Source organism: Lithobates pipiens, unplaced genomic scaffold (assembly GCF_037356315.1).
Source record: "Lithobates pipiens isolate NorthernLeopardFrog02 unplaced genomic scaffold, aLitPip1_a1.2 Scaffold_30, whole genome shotgun sequence".
NCBI classification, from domain to species: domain Eukaryota; kingdom Metazoa; phylum Chordata; class Amphibia; order Anura; family Ranidae; genus Lithobates; species Lithobates pipiens.
In genome coordinates, this window is record NW_027507791.1 from 56,159,182 (window position 1) to 56,179,724 (window position 20,543).

Here is a 20,543-nt window from a genome sequence, read left to right on the forward strand (position 1 = left end):
GGATAACTACCGTATATACTCGAGTATAGGCCGACCCGAATATAAGCCGAGGCCCCCAATTTACCCCCAAAAAAACTGGCAAACTTATTGACTCCTGTATAAGCCGAGGGTGAGACATGCCTGTCCATCCCTGTGTGTGTGTCCGTCCCTGTGTGTCCGTCCGTCCCTGTGTGTCCGTCCGTCCCTGTGTGTCCGTCCATCCCTGTGTGTCCGTCCATCCCTGTGTGTCCGTCCATCCCTGTGTGTGTGTGTGTCCATCCATCCGTCCATCCCTGTGTGTGTGTGTGTCCATCCATCCGTCCATCCCTGTGTGTGTGTCCATCCATCCATCCATCCATCCCTGTGTGTGTGTGTGTCCATCCATCCATCCATCCATCCATCCATCCCTGTGTGTGTGTGTCTCCATCCATCCATCCATCCCTGTGTGTGTGTGTGTGTCTCCATCCATCCATCCATCCCTCCCTGTGTGTGTGTGTCTCCATCCATCCATCCATCCCTGTGTGTGTGTGTCTCCATCCATCCATCCCTGTGTGTGTGTGTCTCCATCCATCCATCCCTGTGTGTGTGTGTGTGTGTGTGTGTGTGTGTGTGTGTCCAGCCTACCTGTGTCCCGAGCCTCCGTCCCGTGCCTTGCCTCCTTGCCTCCGTCCCGTGCCGTGCCTTGCCTCCTTGCCTCCGTCCCGTGCCGTGCCTTGCATCCTTGCCTCCGTCCCGTCCCGTGCCGTGCCTTGCCTTGCCTCCGTCCCGTGCCTTGCCAGGATCGCCGCTCTTCGTCGGCGCCTCGGCGGACATACTACAATTCGAAAGCCGTGCCTCCGCCTCCGCCTTCGCCTGTGATAGGCGGAACACTGAATTTCCCAGCAGCCTGTGTTCCGCCTATCACGGACATCGTCTCATCCTCGTACTACGGACGAGGATGAGACGATGTCCGTGATAGGCGGAACACAGGCTGCTGGGAAATTCAGTGTTCCGCCTATCACAGGCGGAGGCGCGGCTTTCAAATTGTAGTATGTCCGCCGTCTGTCTGCTCGATACGCTGATCGAGCAGTCAGACGGCGATGACTCGAGTATAAGCCGAGGGGGGCACTTTCAGCCTCAAAAAAGAGGCTGAAAATCTCGGCTTATACTCGAGTATATACGGTACCCTAAGCACACAGCCAAGATAATAAAGGGGTGGCTACAGGACAACTCTGTGAATGTCCTTGACTGCCAGAGCCCAGATTTGAACCCGATTGAACATCTCTGGAGAGATCTGAAAATGGCTGTGCACCGACTCTCCCCATCCAACCTGATGAAGCTTGAGAGGTCCTGCAGAGAGGAATGGGAGAAACTGCCCAAAAATAGGTGTGCCAAGCTTGTAGCATCATACTCACTCAAAAAGACTTGAGGCTGTAATTGGTGCCAAAGGTGCTTCCAGAAACTATTGAGCAAAGGCTGTGATACTTATGTACACTTTTTTTTTTTTTTTTTTTTTTTTTTTTGGTAATAAATTTGCAAAGATTTCAAACAAACGTAAATAATGAATTTAATCAGTTTTGGAATAAGACTGTAACATAACAAAATGCGGAAAAAGTGAAGCACTGTGAATACTTTCTGCATGCACTGTGTATGCAGTCCACCTTGGGCAATGTCTTTGTGATGCCAAGCTTTCATGATTAAAAACTGAAATCCTAACAAATGAAAGGAGCGCACCATGGACTTTATGGCTGGGGAGAATAGGGCTAGATGGTGCTGGACATCCTCCTGCCAGGAAATGTTGTGGGCTCCATTTGACTTGCTGCAGCTTCTAATACACACTATGACTCCTGATGTTATAACCAATTTCAGTAGAGGAGAGGAGCCTTTACAGCTGACTGAAGCCAAGGCTGGATTACAGCTGTAAGAGGACATAAAGGACACCAGGGACCCATTTTTATAGATCTGTGATCTGGAGACATGTGGGAAATCAAAATAAACACACACTCATATATATGGCTGCAGCATCAATCCCTTCCCGACTCTTAGAACTGAGCGATCACATGACTATTAATCGCGCAATTCTTGGTCTTGACTGAGCAGAGAGTCGGTGACTGCGGCTCTGCCCCAGTGGAAAACTGGGCTGTGCGGGGGCTGGTAGTGGCTGGCTCAGGCTTTCAGTGGTCTGCTGAGAGTCTGAGCCAACTACTGGTCAGGCATCTCGGTGGATCCCAACCTTAAAGTCGGGATCCTCCCAAAGCCTGGACCAACTCTGTGATCTCAGCCAACATCAGGTTTTGGCCTGCTGTCAGCTGAATCTGAAGTCTACTCCTGTGACCCAGAAGAGCAGTATTACCAAAAAAAGGTTTGGCCTGGCTTTGTGTTGGTTTCACATTGGTTTATTTTCTGCAGAGAAGAATGTTCAAGCCTCCCTTGTTCAAAGGTTCCTGAAAAAATGGCACTTTTATAATACATACATGTAAACTGCCCCATCAGGGTAATTGAGAACTCAGAGAAACTACAAAGATCTATGTGGAGCCTCTGTGGTCTTTGGAAGTGGTTTGTAAAGCACAGATATAATGTATAAAACATTCTTTTGCAGAACCTCCGAGCCTACCACCTCCAGTACCCGTGGCACCGCCATACAACATGTATCAAGGCCAGTGGCCCAGTTATATGCCGCCCCCTAGCGCAGATACCTATGCTGGAGGAGGCACAACCGCGACAGGATACCAAGCAAGCCAAGGAGCCACAAAGTTTTCATGTAAGTGCAGATATTTGTTTGAGTTAAAGTGGGAGTTAACACCCGTGCATAATTTGTAGGTATAGGTAAGCTTATAATAAGGCTTACTGTAAATATCTCCTAAACGTGAGCCATAAACGGCGGCTCCAACGCACATGTGCAGAGGTGAGGTCATCGTGGCTCTGGCCATTCACACAGCCATAATCCGCAAACCCGGAAGGAAGATGGAAGCCTTGTCAGCGGTGACAGCTCGCCCCTGGAAAGGCTTTGTTCTAAGGTAAGTGTCACATAATGTGCTGGTGTGCGATGCATGCTAGCACATTATGCCTTTACCTTGGAAGGGTACAAAAAGAAAAAAAACACCCAGCGGTTTACTACTGCTTTAAAGAATCCTCCCTGTTACCCCAACCTAACCTTCACACAAACCCTCCTCTCAATTGGCCCTCGCTGCAACCCTCCCATGGGTAAAGGTAGGCTCTATGTTTGCATACTTGCCTCTCTTATGCCAGGACCCTGTGTGTAAAAAAATAAAAATAAAAAATATATATCAAAATGGGCCTTCCCTTATGTAAATGATCCACCTTTCCTACGCCAGGTTCTTGTGTGTAAAAACTATAAAACCGCACCTTGCTTTGCAGCCCTTGCCCAAGGCCCTTGCTCTGCAGCCCTCGTCCATTGCGGCCTCACCGTGTTGCTAGGGCACGGTGTGACCCCCAATCTCTGTAAAGAGCCACAGTTTTTTAACCATGTGATTGGCTGTGTCCAATCACAGCCCGTCACATGTAAACATGGAGATGCCGGTAATCGGCGCTCCTCACCTCACTCTGACAGTGTGAGGAGAGGAGAGCCGATCAGTGGCATCACCTTATAGAGGACATCTAGGTATGTAACCGGGGAAATTGATCATCAGTGCACCGATTTCAATACAGCCCCCACCAGTGCCGGCAATGAGTGCCCATTAGTGATGCCAGTCAGTGCTGGCTAGCAATGCCTTACATTCCCCCCGCTCTGCGCCCGTTGCCCAAGGGCCCCCCGCTCTGCGGCCCTGGCTCTAAAGGTATCCCTTTGCGTACACACCACTCCTACCCTAGGATCCTGTGTAGATGCTAGAAATTGAATCTCTGCACAAGAATCTACTAGAAACGTCTCGCACGAGATGAACTCTGAGCAGGAAAGCCTAATTCATGCTAAGCACATCATGAGGACATTTTCTGTTGGCGCAATGAAAAGAATGAGACATGATCAGCGCTGGTCCACCTCTAACCATGGGAATGAGACAGGATCTGTGCCGGGCCCCCTCTCAGCTGCTATTTCTTTTCCCTCTTTTGCTATAGCACCAATACAACAAGCAGCATCATAAAACTACAATATAAAAAAAAGTAAATGTTCTAATTTTTTCTTTTTTCTTTCAGGAGATCCGAAAAGAACTGGAAATTGAAGAGAGAATCTCGCAACGTTTTGCATCTTTAATTACATCACAGTATAATTTTATGCATTTTCCCCGGGTTTAACTGTATGTTCCCGTTTGAGCCACCTTTCCTCGAACTGTAGAAACCGAACACTGAAAATGCTTTTTATTTCTTTTGCTGTCGTAGTTAAATTGTGAGTGTAAATAAGAAATCACAGTAGGACAAAGTTCTGAATTGAGACTTTTTAAATTGATGTGTACTTTAACTCTTGTTACCATCTACTTGTAAGTTTTAACAGCCCTTTGTTGTCTTTTTTTTTTTTTTTTTTGTTGTTGTAGTAAGAAATAAAAAAAATATAAAAAAAATTGTGTTGGTTGTTTTGTTGACTTTAACCACTTTTTACTCCCCTTCCTGATCAGGCTTTTTTTTTTTTTTTGCTATTCAGCAGTGCCCTACTTTAACTTAGAATTTCGCGGTCATGCAACGCAAACACAATCTATGTCCTTTTTTTCCCACACAAATAGAGCATTCTTTTGGTGGTATTTGATCACCTCTGGGTTTTTTCTTTTTTGCAATATAAACAAGAAAAAGGTATATTTTCTACTTTTGTTATAAAAGAATCTCAAAACCCAAATTTTGTTATAAATTTACAAAAATGTATTTCGCTACACGTCTTGGGTTAAAAAAAATAAAAAAATCCCATTAAGCATATTTTGATTGGTTTGCGCAAAAGTTATAGCAATCTGATATATACTGGAATTTGTGCAGCTTTTACTTTCTGACTGCCTATCATGTTTCTTGAGGTGCTAAAATTCCAGGGCAGTACAACCCCCCCAAAAAAATGACCCCTTGTTTGGAAAGTAGACACCCCAAGGAGTTAGCTGAGTGGCATGTTGAGCCCATGGTGTGTGTGTGTGTGTGTATATTTATTTATATTTATGTACATTTTTTTTTTTTTTTTCTCTCCTATTGGCTTCCAGGACAGCACACCTGAAAATAGGTCTGCCATCCTGGGAGGTTTGTAGAAATACCTAAATCTAACATAGGTATTTGTGTTATAATAAAATAAAAAAACACACAAAGTTGTCACTTAAATGATATATTGCTCACATGTGCCCTGGGTATATGTGGCATTACACCTCAAAATACATTCTGCTGCTTCTCCTAAACACAGGGATACCACATGTGTGAGACTTTTTGGGAGCCTAGCCGCATACAGGAACCTGAAAACCAATCACCGCCTTCAGGATTTCTAAGAGCGTAAATTGCTTATTTCACTTTCTCACTACCTATCACAGTTACAGAGGCCCTAAAATGCCAAGATGGCACAAAACCCCCCAAATGACCCCTTTTTTGGAAAGTAGACACCCCAAGGAATTGGATAAGAGGCACAGTGAGTATTTTACAGTTTTTTTTTTTGTCACAAGGTTTTCAAAATTGAAAAAAGAAAAAAATACATTTTTGCTTTTTTTTTTCTTTCTTTTCCAAAAAAATGTGGAAAGAAATGAGATCTGCAAAATACTCACCATGCCTCTTGGCAAATACCTTGGGGTGTCTAGTTTCTAAAAAGGGGTAATTTAAGGAGGGATATTTGATCTGTCTTGGCATTTTTTTTGTTAGAAAATTACTTTGACCCCCCAAACATTATATATTTTTTTTAAAGCCGAGGCCCTACAGAATAAAATGGTAGGTGTTGCAATTTTTTTTTTTTTTTTGTCACAGACACAAAAATCCACTTTGAATTTTAATGCACAAAAACACTATGTAGTTGGTAGGATAAATAAAATATGATCTTGCGCCGTAAATAGATACCAATCATGACAGGTTTTAAAATGGCCTGTGCAGCAGCGACAAACTATGTAAATTTTTTTTTTAAAGACTTTAAAGGTTACCACTTTAGATTTACACAAGTTTAGTGCTAGAATTGCTGCCCTCGATCTGACATTAACGGTGATGCCTCACATGCATGGTGCAATTGCTGTTTACAAACAGCACAAGACCGATGCTTGCATTCCCCTTTGTGCATGAGCACAGGTGTGCTTTCATTTTTTTTTTTTTTTTTTTAACACTGCTCCCTTTATTTTATTTATTTTTAATCACTTTTATTATTCTCACAGGGAATATAAATATCCCCTGTGAAAGCAATAGGCAGTGAGGCAGTGAAAGGTACTCTTTTCCTGAAAAATCTGGGGTCTTATTAGTCTGCAGATCTCGCCTCTGCCCTTAAAGCATCTTACCACACCCACTTCTAATTATGGGCATACATTCACTAGATCTAGTTCTCTCCTCTGCCCTTAAAGCATCTGAACACAACAAGATTGGTGTGATGAGATGCTTTCTCAATTTAAAAAATTGGCACTGTTTATATCTGGCGAAAGAGAAGTGATGAAATGCTCTCAGCTTCAGGTTTCTTAGAACATGGAGATGATTGGAGCCATTCCGGTCTATGGTCAGCAGGCTGAGCCACCAGCTGTATTCTCAGGTTTCTGCGGTGGGACAGAAGAGCCCAAGAAAAGCGTGGATGGAGGGGGGACAGTCTCTCCCACTGCTTGTAAAAGCAATCTAGGGGCTAATTAGTCGCTATGATTGCTTTTACATGAAAGCCAGCTGAAAAAAAAAAATACCAAAATGCCTACACCTGCAGACAGCATCAGAGTATAACCCCTCAAAGTCCAGTGACATACCAGTACGTTGCTGGTCCTTGTTGGACATGTATTCTAATTGTTTTTATGCAGCCTGTGGGCTGAACGAAAAAGAGAACAGATTCTTCCATTCACATTGATCAACCGGTGGTATGCCCACCATTAGAATATACTGCCCAGAATCCACCCACTTCTAATAATGGGCATACATGCACTGGGGCTGAACGAAAAAAAAAAAAAAACCTAACGCATTCCTCCATTCCCATTGATTGATGTGGATGAAGAAATCGCTGTCAAAAAAAGTGAAAAAAATATTTGCTGAAGCATAGGGACGATCTGACCACCCCAGCCCCCTACAGCGCTGCAATCACTGACGCATGTATTCTGAAAGCAAACTCTGCTGCTGTCAGAATAAACAGATCAGTGCTGCATCTGAATGCCGTTCCTGCAAAGCAAACGATGGTTCACCATAAAACACAATAAAAACATAACATTAATGCAATAACACGACTATTTTTTTTGTAAACTTTCTAGACTAGGGTCTCTCAAAATGCGGTAGCCAGTTTCCTGACTCTTCAACATCTTTTGAGACCATTTGTGTCCTGGACTGTAACGTGCTGTTCCCTATATGAATACTCCACTAGTGAGTCTACCTTGAGGTAGAGTCCAGGTTGGACAGGAAGGACAAAAAAAAACAAACAGATGTCTCCTATTCCGTGTCTGCTACAAACACAATATCGTCGTTTTTTTTTGGCTGACTCTTGGGTCAGGGTCCCTGGAAAATGGCTCTCATGCAGCTGGCTCACATCTGGATTGAGAAATTGGGCCACAGTGCCTTCTGGATACAAAAGGGCCGTGATGATCTCTTCCTGAAATTTTAGGAAGGATCCACTTCTTCCTGACTACTTTCTATAGTACAAAAATGAAGAACACGGCCAATTGAAATAAATATACAGACACTTTGTTTCCCATAAAGCCAGATGCTGGTACAAGAAAGTATGACCCCATCATCTGGTCAATGACGCGCACCCCACCCATATTAAGGTTGTAGTCGTGGACACAGGGGCTTCTCACATAGGATAAAAAATAAATAAAAAATCCAGCTCTATGGAGATGATTCACATCTCCACTCCCAAGTTGTGCGCCCCCCCGGCTGGGGAACATGCAGGGAGAGCGAACCGTGTGTGTATGTATGTAATATATATATATATATATATATATATATATATATCTCACACACACACATGTGATTCTGTGCAGGGTGGCCGCCCTTTAGCAAACGGCCATCTAGAAAGTTTACTAGACCTTTAGGCCCCATTTATACCTGAGTTTAGTAGCTTGAAGCTTTAGTTTTGGAACTTTTTTTGTAGCTCGAATCGAACAGATTGGTGCGTTTTATGAAGTGTGTTGTTCCCCCCAAAGAAATGCATTGAAACGTGCTATTTGTGCAGTTTTTTTTTGTTTGTTTTTTTTATGTTTTTACGTGTTTTGTTGTGTTTTTATTCTAATGCAATTGCTCAAATGCAATAAAAATAATAAAATATTAATCCTAAATGAATAAAATAACCCCAATATTGACCCCTAATTTGAATCCCTAACTCTCATTTTAATCCTAACCTAACAAAAATTAACTACTGTAAATAAAAATAAAAATAAAAAAAGCCTAACAAAAAAGCAAATAAAAGTGCCTGAAAAAGTAACAAATGATGAAACACATTTTTTTATTTGCTAATAAAAAGAAAAATGGCAAAGCTCAAATGCTGTACAAAAATGCACAGCAAAACACGACGTGCAGGTGTGAATGCAGCTTTTCTCCCCTGCAGTGTTTTTTTTTATTTTTATTTTTTGTTCCCCCGGTAGAAATGCATTAAAACGGTAAAATAAAATGGGTTAATTAACTACTAACAAAATTTTTTAATTCAATAATAAATAAAAGCGGATGAAAAAGTTGAAATACTCAGCCACATACGATGAAACGTATTCTTTTTCCTCTATTGGCTACTTAAAAAACACCAAAGCTCAAGAACGCTTTGAAAATTCTGTACAGAAACGCTCAAAAACATGCCATAAATATTTATGGAACTCTAGCCAATCCCTGGGGAGATGTTGAGACAACCCATAAATAATCTGAGGCCCGAGCAGCAGGGTGCAGTGTTCCTTGGTCCAGTTTTGCAGGGGGAGACCTAGGGTTGCCACCTTTTCTTCAAGCCAAACCCAAACACTTTTCTGGCACACTTGATTTTTTTTTTGTAGTATACACCATATAGACAATAGGATTGTAAAAGATCTCAGACACCTTTGGGTGGCTTAAAGAGAGTGGTAACACTGTGTGCTGTGTACACCACGGCATACAGAGGGTGTAGCCTCATTGCGTTAACCATGGAAGGGGCCTAAATGAACCCACCCTACAAACAACACCCCTTACTATCCACTGCACCCAAACATTCTGCTGACAGCTCAAAGTAGCCCATCCTACCTATAGCAACCCACACTATCAACACCGCACCAAAGTGGCCCATTCTATCTCAACATTCCAAATCAGTCCATCAAATCTAAGTCACCCCGGGATGGACAGGGGGACCGTGGGATGGACGGGGGACCGTGGGATGGTCAAGGGGACTGTGGGATAGACAGGGAAACCACGGGATGGACAGGGGGACTGCGGGATGGACTGCAGGATGGTCAGGGAGACTGCGGGGTGGACAGGGAGACCGCGGGATGGACTGTGGGATGGTCAGGGAGACCGCGGGATGGACTGTGGGATGGTCAGGGGGACTGCAGGATGGACAGGGGGACCATGGAATGGGCAGAGGGACCGCGGGATGGACAGGGGGAAAGTGGTATGGACAGGGGGACCGTGGGATGGACAGGGGGACCGCGGGATGGACAGGGAGACTGCGGGATGGACAGGGGGACCGCAGGATGGAGAGGGGGACCGTGGGTTGGACTGCGGGATGGACAGGGGGACCGTGGGTTGGACTGCGGGATGGTCAGGGAGACCGCGGGATGGAGAGGGGGACCGTGGGTTGGACTGCGGGATGGACAGGGGGACAGTGGGATGGACAGGGAGACCGCGGGATGGACAGTGGGATGGATAGGGAGACCGTGGGATGGACTGTGGGATGGTCAGGGGGACCGCGGGATGGGCAGAGGGACCGTGGGATGGACGGGGGACCGTGGAATGGACAGGGGGACCGTGAGATGGACAGGGGGACCGCGGTATGGACAAGGGGACCGTGGGATGGACAGGGAGACCGAGGGATGGAGAGGGGGACCGCGGGATGGACAGGGGGACCGTGGGATGGACAGGAAGACCGCGGGATGGACAGGGGGACAGTAGGATGTACAGGGAGCCCGCGGGATGGACAGGGAGACCACGGGATGGACAGGGGGACAGTGGGATGGACAGGGGGACAGTGGGATGGACAGGGGGACAGCGGGATGGACAGGGGACAGTGGGATGGACAGGGGGACAGTGGGATGGACAGGGGGACCGCGGGATGGACAGGGGGACCGCGGGATGGACAGGGGGACAGTGGGATGGACAGGGAGACCGCGGGATGGACAGTGGGATGGACAGGGAGACCGCGGGATGGACAGTGGGATGGACAGGGAGACCGTGGGATGGACTGTGGGATGGTCAGGAGGACCGCGGGATGGGCAGAGGGACCGTGGGATGGACAGGGGGACAGTAGGATGGACAGGGAGCCCGCGGGATGGACAGGGGGACCGCGGGATGGACAGGGGGACAGTGGGATGGACAGGGAGACCGCTGGATGGACAGGGGGACAGTGGGATGGACAGCGGGACCGTGGGATGGACAGGGGGACAGCGGGATGGACAGGGGACAGTGGGATGGACAGGGGGGTCGCGGGATGGACAGGGGGACAGTGGGATGGACAGGGGGGTCGCGGGATGGACAGGGGGACAGTGGGATGGAGAGGGGGACAGTGGAAAGGACAGGGGGACAGTGGGATGGACAGGGGGACCGCGGGATGGACAGGGGGACAGTGGGATGGACAGGGAGACCGCGGGATGGACAGGGGACAGTGGGATGGACAGGGGGACAGTGGGATGGACAGGGGGACCGCGGGATGGACAGGGAGACCGCGGGATGGACAGGGGGACAGTGGGATGGACAGGGGACAGTGGGATGGACAGGGGGACAGTGCGATGGACAGGGGGACAGTGCGATGGACAGGGGGACAGTGGGATGGACAGGGGGACAGTGGGATGGACAGGGGACAGTGGGATGGACAGGTTGAAAGTTCCCGCTATTGAAGTGGTTAAAGTAACGCTGGGCAGTATCGCAAAAAATGGCCTGGTCATGAAGGGGGGTAAACCTTCCAGTGCAGAAGTGGTTAAACGCATGCAGAAAATGCAAAAATGACTCTGGCAGCAAAGGGGTTAAAGTTTATTAAAAAAAAAGATCTGTAGAGGCCACATGATTCCTGTGGGGAGTGGAGCTCCAGTCTGCAGCCAGATACAGATGTGACAAGAAACACGACACTTCCACTTCCAACATGTTGCTTTGTAATGTGTATTGAATGTTTGTTATTACATTAAAGTTCATTAAAAAAATAAGGTGGAGTGGAAGGCACATGCTACCTGTCGACAGTGGAGCTCCACCTACAGCCATTCATTGTTTGTTACAATAAAGTTCAAAAATTAGAAAAAAAAATGTGTAGTGGAGGGCACGTGCTTCCTGTCAAACGTGGAGCTCCACTCTGCAGCCAGACCTCCTTGTTCGCAGCTTACAGTTCCAGATCCCGGAAGTGGAGGTGACAGGGAGAAGAGAGAGAAGCAATCATGAATGTGGTGCTGGCAGTGAAGCAGTATGTGTCTAAGATGATAGAGGACAGCGGGCCGGGGATGAAGGTCCTGCTCATGGACAAGGAGACGGTGAGTGGAGAGGGGGAACAATTGGGGTGGGCAGGGGGTGTACTGGGGGACCTGTGTGTGGGGGAGGGGTTACATTGGAGGACCATTGTGGGGTGGGGTATGACAGGGGTCCTATTATAGTAGTGCTAATACTTGGGGGGCATTATGGTGGGGATGTCAATAGGGGACCACTGTGGTTTGGGGTAGGATGGGGGGTGGGGTGTGCGTGTTAGTGGGGGAACACTGTGGTTTGGGTATGATGGGGGGGGGGGGGGGGCATTATAGTGGTGGTGTCAGTGGGAGACCACTGTGGTTTGGGGTATGATGGGGGGCATTATAGTGGTGGTGTCAGTGGGAGACCACTGTGGTTTGGGGTATGATGGGGGACATTATGGTGGTGGTGTCAGTGGGGGACCACTGTGGTTGGGGTATGATGGGGGGCATTATGGTGGTGGTGTCAGTGGGGGGCCACTGTGGTTTGAGGTATGATGGGGTGCATTATGGTGGGGGTGTCAGTGGGGGACCACTGTGGTTGGGGTATGATGGGGGGCATTATGGTGGTGGTGTCAGTGGGAGACCACTGTGGTTTGGGGTATGATGGGGGGCATTATGGTGGTGGTGTCAGTGGGGCACCACTGTGGTTGGGGTATGATGGGGGCATTAGGGTGGGGGTGTCAGTGGGGGGCCACTGTGGTTTGGGGTATGATGGGGGGCATTAGGGTGGGGGTGTCAGTGGGGGGCCACTGTGGTTTGGGGTATGATGGGGGGCATTAGGGTGGGGGTGTCAGTGGGGGACCACTGTGGTTTGGGTATGATGGGGGGCATTAGGGTGGGGGTGTCAGTGGGGGACCACTGTGGTTTGGGTATGATGGGGGGCATTATGGTAGGCGTGTCAGTGGGGGACCACTGTGGTTTGGGTATGATGGGGGGCATTATGGTAGGGGTGTCAGTGGGGGATCACTGTGGTTTGGGTTATGATGGGGGGCATTATGGTGGGGGTGTCAGTGGGGGATCACTGTGGTTTGGGTTATGATGGGGGGCATTATGGTGGGGGTGTCAGTGGGGGATCACTGTGGTTTGGGGTATGATGGGGGGCATTATGGTGAGGGTGTCAGTGGGGGATCACTGTGGTTTGGGGTATGATGGGGGGCATTATGGTGAGGATGTCAATGGGAGACCACTGTGGTTTGGGGTATGATGGGGGGCATTATGGTGGGGGTGTCAATGGGAGACCACTGTGGTTTGGGGTATGATGGGGGGCATTATGGTGGGGGTGTCAGTGGGAGACCACTGTGGTTTGGGGTATGATGAGGGTCATTAGGGTGGGGGTGTCAGTGGGAGATCACTGTGGTTTGGGGTATGATGGGGGGCATTATGGTGGGGGTTATAGTAGGAGGCCATTGCGATGAGGCATAACAGGGGGTCCATTGTGATGAGCAGTATGTCTAGGGCCCCATTATGATGTATGGGATCAGAAGGGGGAGGGGCATACTAGGGCACTGCCCTTGCCTAATTATGATGTAGGGTATGACAGAGGGGGTATTATCTTGGTGATGGGGGTGCTGTGTGTTGGGGTATAATGGGCTACATTATGGTAGAGGGGCTTCTAGGAGACCTTTGTGATGAGGGGTATGACAGGGGGTCCAATGTGATCAGGGGGCCCATTATGGTGTGTGTGGGATCTAAGGGGGGGGGCGGAGATACTACTAGGGAGCCATTGTCCAATGTGGCGTGGGGTACAACAGGTGGGCCTTATGGTAGTGGTAACACTAAGGGGCTCATAGTGTGATTGGGGGACCACTGTGGGGTGGGGGTGAAACTAAGGGACCACTGTGGCACTGTGGTGTGGGGTATGACGGGGGGCATTATGGTGGGGTTGCTACAAGGAGACCATTGTGATGAGGGGGGCATCTGGAGATCCATTATGGTATGTGATTTTGAGGGGGGGGGGGGGGTGGGATCTAGGTGACCACCATTGTTAATTGTGGTCTGGAGTATCATGGGGGGGGGGGGGGGTGGGTATAATGTGGGAATCAATGTGGGGGGGGGGTGGGTATAACAGGGACCACATTATGGTGGGGTATGACGGGGAGTAACTTATGGTGGTGGGGGTTGCTACTAGGAGATCATAGTAATGAGGGTTACATCTCTGGGCCCCATTATGGTGTGTGTGGGATTTTGGGTGGTAATACTAGGGGACCCTTGTCCTTTGTGGTGTGGAGTAGAGATGGGCTCGGGTGTCTTCAAAATCCCGGCCAGGAAGCCGACACTGCACAGCGCTAATCACAGACACCGAGACATTTCCTGGTCCGCAGTTGCACAGATCGGGAAATGTCTCACTGCCTCTGATTAGAGCTGTGCAGTATCGGGCAGGTGGGATTTCAAAGCCCATCTCTAGAATGGAGTATAACAGGGGAAGCAATATGGTAGTGGTAATACCAGGCGATCATAATGGAGGGGCCAGTGATGGGAGATTATGGTGTGGGATGTGAATGGGGGACCATTCCTTGGGGGGGGGGGGGGGGGTTTAATGTTGGGGGACCACTGTGGTGGCATATGATGATGGGTTATGGCTGTGGTAATATTATTGGACCCTTATGGGACGGGGGAAGGGTTGTTACCATAATGATGAGGGGGTAATACTGGTTGACCAATGTGGTTTGTTCTGGGGGTATGACTGGGTGCCATTATCATGGTCAGGGAGGAGTAATAGTGGGGGACCACTATGTTGGGGTATGAGAGGGGCCATATTATATTTGGGGTAATACTAGGAGACCATTGTGGTGTGGGGTAGGACACAGGGCCTTTTATGGTGGTAAGGTGGTGCTAGGAGGCCATTGTGGTGGGATGAATGGCTGGGGGTCCATTATGGTGTGTGTGATGGAAGAGGGGTAATACTAGGGGACAGTCATTGTTCATTTTGGTGTGGGGTATGACGGGGGGCACATTATAGTAGTGGTAATACTAGGGGGCCATTATGGTGGTGGTGGGTATGACGGGAGGACCATAATGGTGAAGGGGAAATACTGGTGGACCAATGTGATGAGCTGTGAGGTATGACTGGGTGCCCATTATTGAGGTGGTGGTTGTGGGGGGAGTAATGCTGGTTGACCAATGTGGTTTGCTCTGGGGGTATGACTGGGTGCTCATTATCATGGTCGGGGAGGAGTAATACTGGGGGACTACTATAGTATGGTATGGGGGAGGGGGGGCATATTATGGTTGGGGTAATACTAGGAGACCATTGTGGTGTGGGGTAGGACACAGGGCCTATTATGGTGGGGAGGTGGTGCTAGGAGGCCATTGTGGTGGGTGGGATGAATGGCTGGGGGCCCATCATGGTGTGTGTGAGACGGAAGAGAGGTAATACTAGGGGACCATCAATTGTTAATTGTGGTGTGGGGTATAAAGGGGGGGGGGGGGGCATTATATTGGTGGTAATGCTAGGAGGCCATTATAGTGTGTGTGTGTGTGGGGGGGGGGGGGGGGGGTAGTATGATTGGAGCACCATAATGGTGATCAGGAAATACTGGTGGACCAATGTGATGAGCTGTGGGGTATGACTGTGCCCATTATTGAGGTGGTGTGGTGATGGGGGAGTAATGCGGGGGGGACCACTGTGGTGGGGTATGACGGGGACTCTATTATGGCAGTGGTAAATTTTAGAAGACCATTATGGTGGGGATTTATTGAGGGACCATAATGGTTGGGGGGGGTAATACTGGTTGACCAAAGTGGTGTGATATGTGGTGGTGGGGTGGAATACTGGGGGACCACTGTGGTGGAATATAACAGGGGCCACATCATGGTGAGGGATAATACTAGGAGACCATTGTCATGTTGGGTGTGACAAGGGTGTCCATTGTCCACTCTTCAATTCTGAGGAGGAAGATCTCACAATTACAAAGTCTTGTAAACCTGTTGTAGGTTTCCGGTTAGAACCTAGTTGCCCCATTGGAGTGTTTTTACCAAATATATAAAAAAAATATATATCTACCCAAGGCTCCAGCACCAGCTGTCTACAACTTTATGGGTCCATAAGCTCACTGATCGCCCCCCCCCCCCCCCCCCCCGAGAGTTACAGGAAGATGATATGAAGACAGATTTAGGTACTTACCTTAGCTGTATATTACTTTGAGAGACTCAGTTCATGACTATAAATGGTGTATTTTGTATATATGTAGATGTCTGCTGTCCTGTTATATGGATGAAGTTTTACTTCCAGTCATTGATACGGGTTGTTGTATCTCCTCCCCCGCACAGACCAGCTTCGTCAGCATGGTGTACACACAGTCGGAGATTCTGCAGAAAGAAGTCTATCTGTTTGAGCGGATCGATACCACCCACCGGGAGAACATGAAGCACCTGAAGGCCCTCTGCTTCCTGAGACCCACCAAGGTAAAGGATACTGAGAAAGCCTCATCGGGAGGGTTGTCATCAGCTATGAGTAAGCACTGATTACGGTGCGAAACGCGTCAGTATTTTCCTGTACCCTGTTATTCTTTTGCTGTGGATTTTTTGATGTGACCCACGTTGTTTCAATTTAAAGATGGGATTTCAAGTCTTTTTCCAGTGTGCGGCTATCCAGAGTTTTGTCCTGCTTGTTTGCTCAGGGTTGTCATCTGTGCTGCCCAGAGAAACCAATCAGATTCCACCTTTTTTATTGTGTACGGTGCAGATGGCTCATTTTTTTTTTTTTTTTTTTTTTTTTTTTTTACTTGAATTCAACTTTTATTAAAAAAAGAAACTCTACTTGAATAATGGATATACTAAAGTCATTTAGAATCAAGTTGCCACAACACATACTTTTTGCTTAAAAGTGGTTTTAAAGGGTTAGTTCAACTTCACCAAAAACCTGCCTAATGGAGGTAAGGGGCATCTGTAGGGAAAAACAAACTGCGCAGCTCTGACAAAAGTTGAATAAAGCCCTTGCTATAGGTGCTATAGATGTAGGTCATTTAGGTACCTCCTGAAGCTTGACTGGAACATTACCAGAACGTTGCTAAGGATGTTGCTAAGTGAGACCTAGTCATCGCTGATCGCCTTCTCCATGTCAGGAGCGAGCTCCCAAATTCTGAGCTCCTAGTTACTGCATCGGGGAAGAGCGAGAACCATGTGTGGAGGGTTTGAATCAGAGAAAGACCTCTCTCCTGTGATGGTGGAGGGGAACAGCAACAACCGGGTCTCACTTAGCAACGTCCTGGGAGTGTTCCAGTCCGGGGGTTCAACAGGTACATAAATGACCTACACCTATAGCAAGGGTTTTATTTCAGCTTTAGTCAGGGCTGTACAGTTTGCTTTAACCACTTCAGCATCAGAAGGATTTACCCACTTCACGACCAGGCTGTTTTTTTTGCGTTACCTCAAACTGACAATTGCGCGGTCGTGCAACCTTGTACCCAAATTTAATGAATGTCCCTTCCCCCCCACAAATAGAGCTTTCTTTTGGTGCTATTTGATCACCTCTGTGTGTGTTTATTTTTTTTTTTCACTATAAAGACCATTTTGAAAAAAAACAAACAATATTTTTCTACTTTCTGCTATAAAACATACCTCAACAAAAATAAAATAAATGTGTGTATGTATGTGTGTGTGTGTGTGTATATGTGTGTATATATATATATATATATATATTATATTTCTACATAAATTTAGGCCAATATGTATTCTGCTACATGTTTTTGATTAAAAACAAAAACCCCAATAAGCATATATTCATTTGGTTTGCGCCAAAGTTACCGCCTCTACAAAATAGGGGAAAGATTTATGGCGTTTTTATTATTATTATTATTATTATTATTATTATTATTAATAATAATAATTTATTTATATATATATATATATATATATATATATATATATATATATATATATATATATATATATATATATATAATTTTTTTTTTACTAGCAATGGCGGCAAACAGTGATTTTTAGCTGGATTGCGGCAGACAGATCGGACACTTAGCTGACATTTTTGATACTTTTTTTTTTGTGAACCAGTGACATTAATATAGTGATCAGTGCTAAAAATATGCATTGTTTTGGTTTGCGCCAAAGTTACCACCTCTACAAAATAGGGGAAAGATTTATGGCATTTTTATTATTATTAATAATATATATATATTATATAATTTTTTTTTTTTTTACTAGCAATGGCGGCGAACAGTCATTTTTAGCTGGATTGTGGCGGGCAGATTGGACACTTAGCTGACATTTTTGATACTTTTTTTTTTTGTGAACCAGTGACATTAATACAGTGATCAGTGCTAAAAATATGCATTGTTTTTGTAGTAATGACATCGGGGAGATCAAAGGGTTAAATGTGTTCTCTCTCTGTGTGTTCTAACTGTATGGGGGGGATGGGCTGCCTGGGACAACACACAGATCCGTCTTTCCGCATAGCAGAAAGACAGGATCTGTGTGTCACCCCCTGACAGAACGGAGATCTGCCTCGTTTACTGTGGCAGATCCCCGTTCTGTCTTTGCGGGGGGAACGATAGCGGGCGGACATCGAGTCTGCCGGAAAACCGGTGTTTGGCTCCCCCCCCCTCTCCAATGGGCACGCGCGTGGCCCACAGAGCCTCATGCACGAGCCGACGCACACCTACGGCAATTCGCACAGCCGAGCCAACCTGCCACAATATAACTGGTGGCTGGTCGGAAAAACGTTAATCTACAGATGCCCTTATCTGCAGTTTTTTGTATAGGTGAACTAACGCTTTTAAACTCTTTTTTTTTTTTTTTTTTGGAGGGGGGGGCGACCTGTAGGGTTTTTATGACAGAGGAGACCTTAGTGGTCTCTTCAGCAAACATGGGGGGTGCCAATAGTTGCAAGCCCCATTTTTGCCTGAGTCAAGGACATCTTTTCCATGTTTCTCATAAGTTGGTGGCAACCCATTGAAATGAATAGGCTGCCCTACGTGTGATTCATGAAAATGCAAGGAAAGGCGCATGCACAAGTCTCTGGAGAAGAGACGCTTGAGAGGGGATATGATTGCAATATACCAATACCGTACTGGTGACCCCACAATAGGGAGAAAACTTTTTTTGCAGAAGGGAGTTTAACAAGACTCGTGGCCACTCATTAAAATTAGAAGAAAAGAGGTTTAACCTTAAACTACGTAGAGGGTTCTTTACTGTAAGAGCGGCAAGGATGTGGAATTCCCTTCCACAGGCGGTGGTCTCAGCGGGGAGCATCGATAGTTTCAAGAAACTATTAGATAAGCACTTGAATGACCGCAACATACAGAGATATACAATGTAATACTGACATATAATCACACACATAGGTTGGACTTGTGTCTTTTTTTTCCAACCTCACCTACTATGTAGTGTGAGCCAAGCTTATTCCGCTTTAAAAGTATCCAGATGTTTTGTAGTCTCTCTGCTACTCTTCCCCAAACGTGAGGCTTGGGAGGGCACCCTGGTCACATCTACGGTCATGTTGCTTGTCTTGTAGGGTACTCAGGACTGGACTGCTGTCCATCACTTGGCTGGTGGGAGGATAGCTAGAACAGAGCTTCTCTGAATCATTGGCCTAGTTGGTGGGGGGGGGGGGGGTGCAGGGGAGTGACTTAAAGGCGAGATACAGCCGAAGCTGGTTTGGCTGTACTTTTCCTGTTGATCCCGGGAGTGCAGGTCATTCTGCACTCCTGTGACTCGTTTTCAGCAGACAGCGAGCCGAAGCCCGCTGTCAGCTGACGTCACAGAGCCGCTCTAGGCTGGGGAAAGATTGGGACCTTATTGTCGGGATCCACCCTGGATTGGCACCTGGCTCAGCCTCTCAGCGAGCCGCTGGATTTAGGGCTTAAAGTTTACCTGTACATGTCCCTGGTCAGGGCAACCGGCTTTCAAAACCAATGTTTTTTTTGTTTGTTTTGTTTTTCTATACAGGAAAACGTTGAGTATTTGATCAAGGAGCTTCGCAGACCCAAGTACAGCGTCTACTTCCTCTGTAAGTAGTCAGATAATGTGTGAAGTGACGTGTTGGTAATGGCTCAGAAACATTCTGGTAGATCGATGAGTTTCTATATACACTATAATGTCAAAAGTATTGGGACACCTGCCTTTACACGCACATTAACTTTAATGGCATCCCACATTTAGTGGGAGGTGATTGTAAGGGTTCGTGTTTTTTTTTTTTTTTTTTTTTTTTTTACCACTTCAGCTCCCAAAGATTTGCCTGCTGAATGACCAGGCCATGTTTTGTGATTTGGCACTGCATCGATCTAACTGACAATTGCGCAGTCGTTGCGCCTGAACAAAGTCCTTTTTTTTTTCCAACAAATAGAGCTTCCTTTTGGTGGTATTTGATCACCTCTGCTGTTTTTATTTTTTGCGCTATAAACAAAAAAAGAGCGACAGTTTTGGAAAAAAAACACAATATTTTGTACTTTTTGCTATAATAAATATCCCCATTTTTTATTTTATTTTTAAAGCAATTTTTTTCTCAGTTTAGGCCGATATGTATTCTTCTACATGATTGTGGTAGTAAAAATCGCAATAACCGTATATTGATTGGCACAAATGTTATAGCATCTACAAAATAGGGGATAGATTTATAGCATTTTTATTTTTATATATATATATCTCATTTTATATCTTTTTTTTTTTTTTTTTTTTAAACACAAAATTGATTGGTTTGTGTGAAAGTCATAGCAATCAAGCCTTCCCAAAGGCTTCGATATAGATAAAATCCAGATGGGATTGCTGCACAAAATATCTTTATTTGAAAAAATGCATCAAAAAGACATCAACACGACATCCTTAAATTCAGGCATACACGATATTAAACATTTTCGGGCTATTATAGATTGCGCCCTACCTCAGAGAATCATGCCTCATGTTGATGTCTTTTTGACAAATTTTTTCCCGAAAAAGATATTTTGTGCAGCAATCCCATCTGAATTT

General features: G+C 46.5%; 2 protein-coding genes across 6 annotated transcripts in view; both read left to right on the forward strand.

The window, feature by feature from the left end:
• Window positions 1-4,438, forward strand: part of LOC143942856 (uncharacterized) — a 60,243-nt gene extending 55,805 nt beyond the window's left edge. For all 5 annotated transcript variants that reach the window (XM_077464259.1, XM_077464260.1, XM_077464258.1 and 2 more), the window contains 2 exons: window positions 2,558-2,719; window positions 4,111-4,438. In XM_077464259.1, coding sequence (XP_077320385.1) covers window positions 2,558-2,719; window positions 4,111-4,112 — 164 coding nt within the window. In that variant the 3' untranslated portion in view covers window positions 4,113-4,438. The remainder of the gene's footprint in view (window positions 1-2,557; window positions 2,720-4,110) is intronic.
• Window positions 4,439-11,489: 7,051 nt separating this feature from the next.
• Window positions 11,490-20,543, forward strand: part of VPS45 (vacuolar protein sorting 45 homolog) — a 69,372-nt gene continuing 60,318 nt past the window's right edge. Inside the window, exons 1-3 of the mRNA XM_077464263.1 lie at window positions 11,490-11,651; window positions 15,894-16,028; window positions 19,527-19,587. Coding sequence (XP_077320389.1) covers window positions 11,559-11,651; window positions 15,894-16,028; window positions 19,527-19,587 — 289 coding nt within the window. The 5' untranslated portion in view covers window positions 11,490-11,558. The remainder of the gene's footprint in view (window positions 11,652-15,893; window positions 16,029-19,526; window positions 19,588-20,543) is intronic.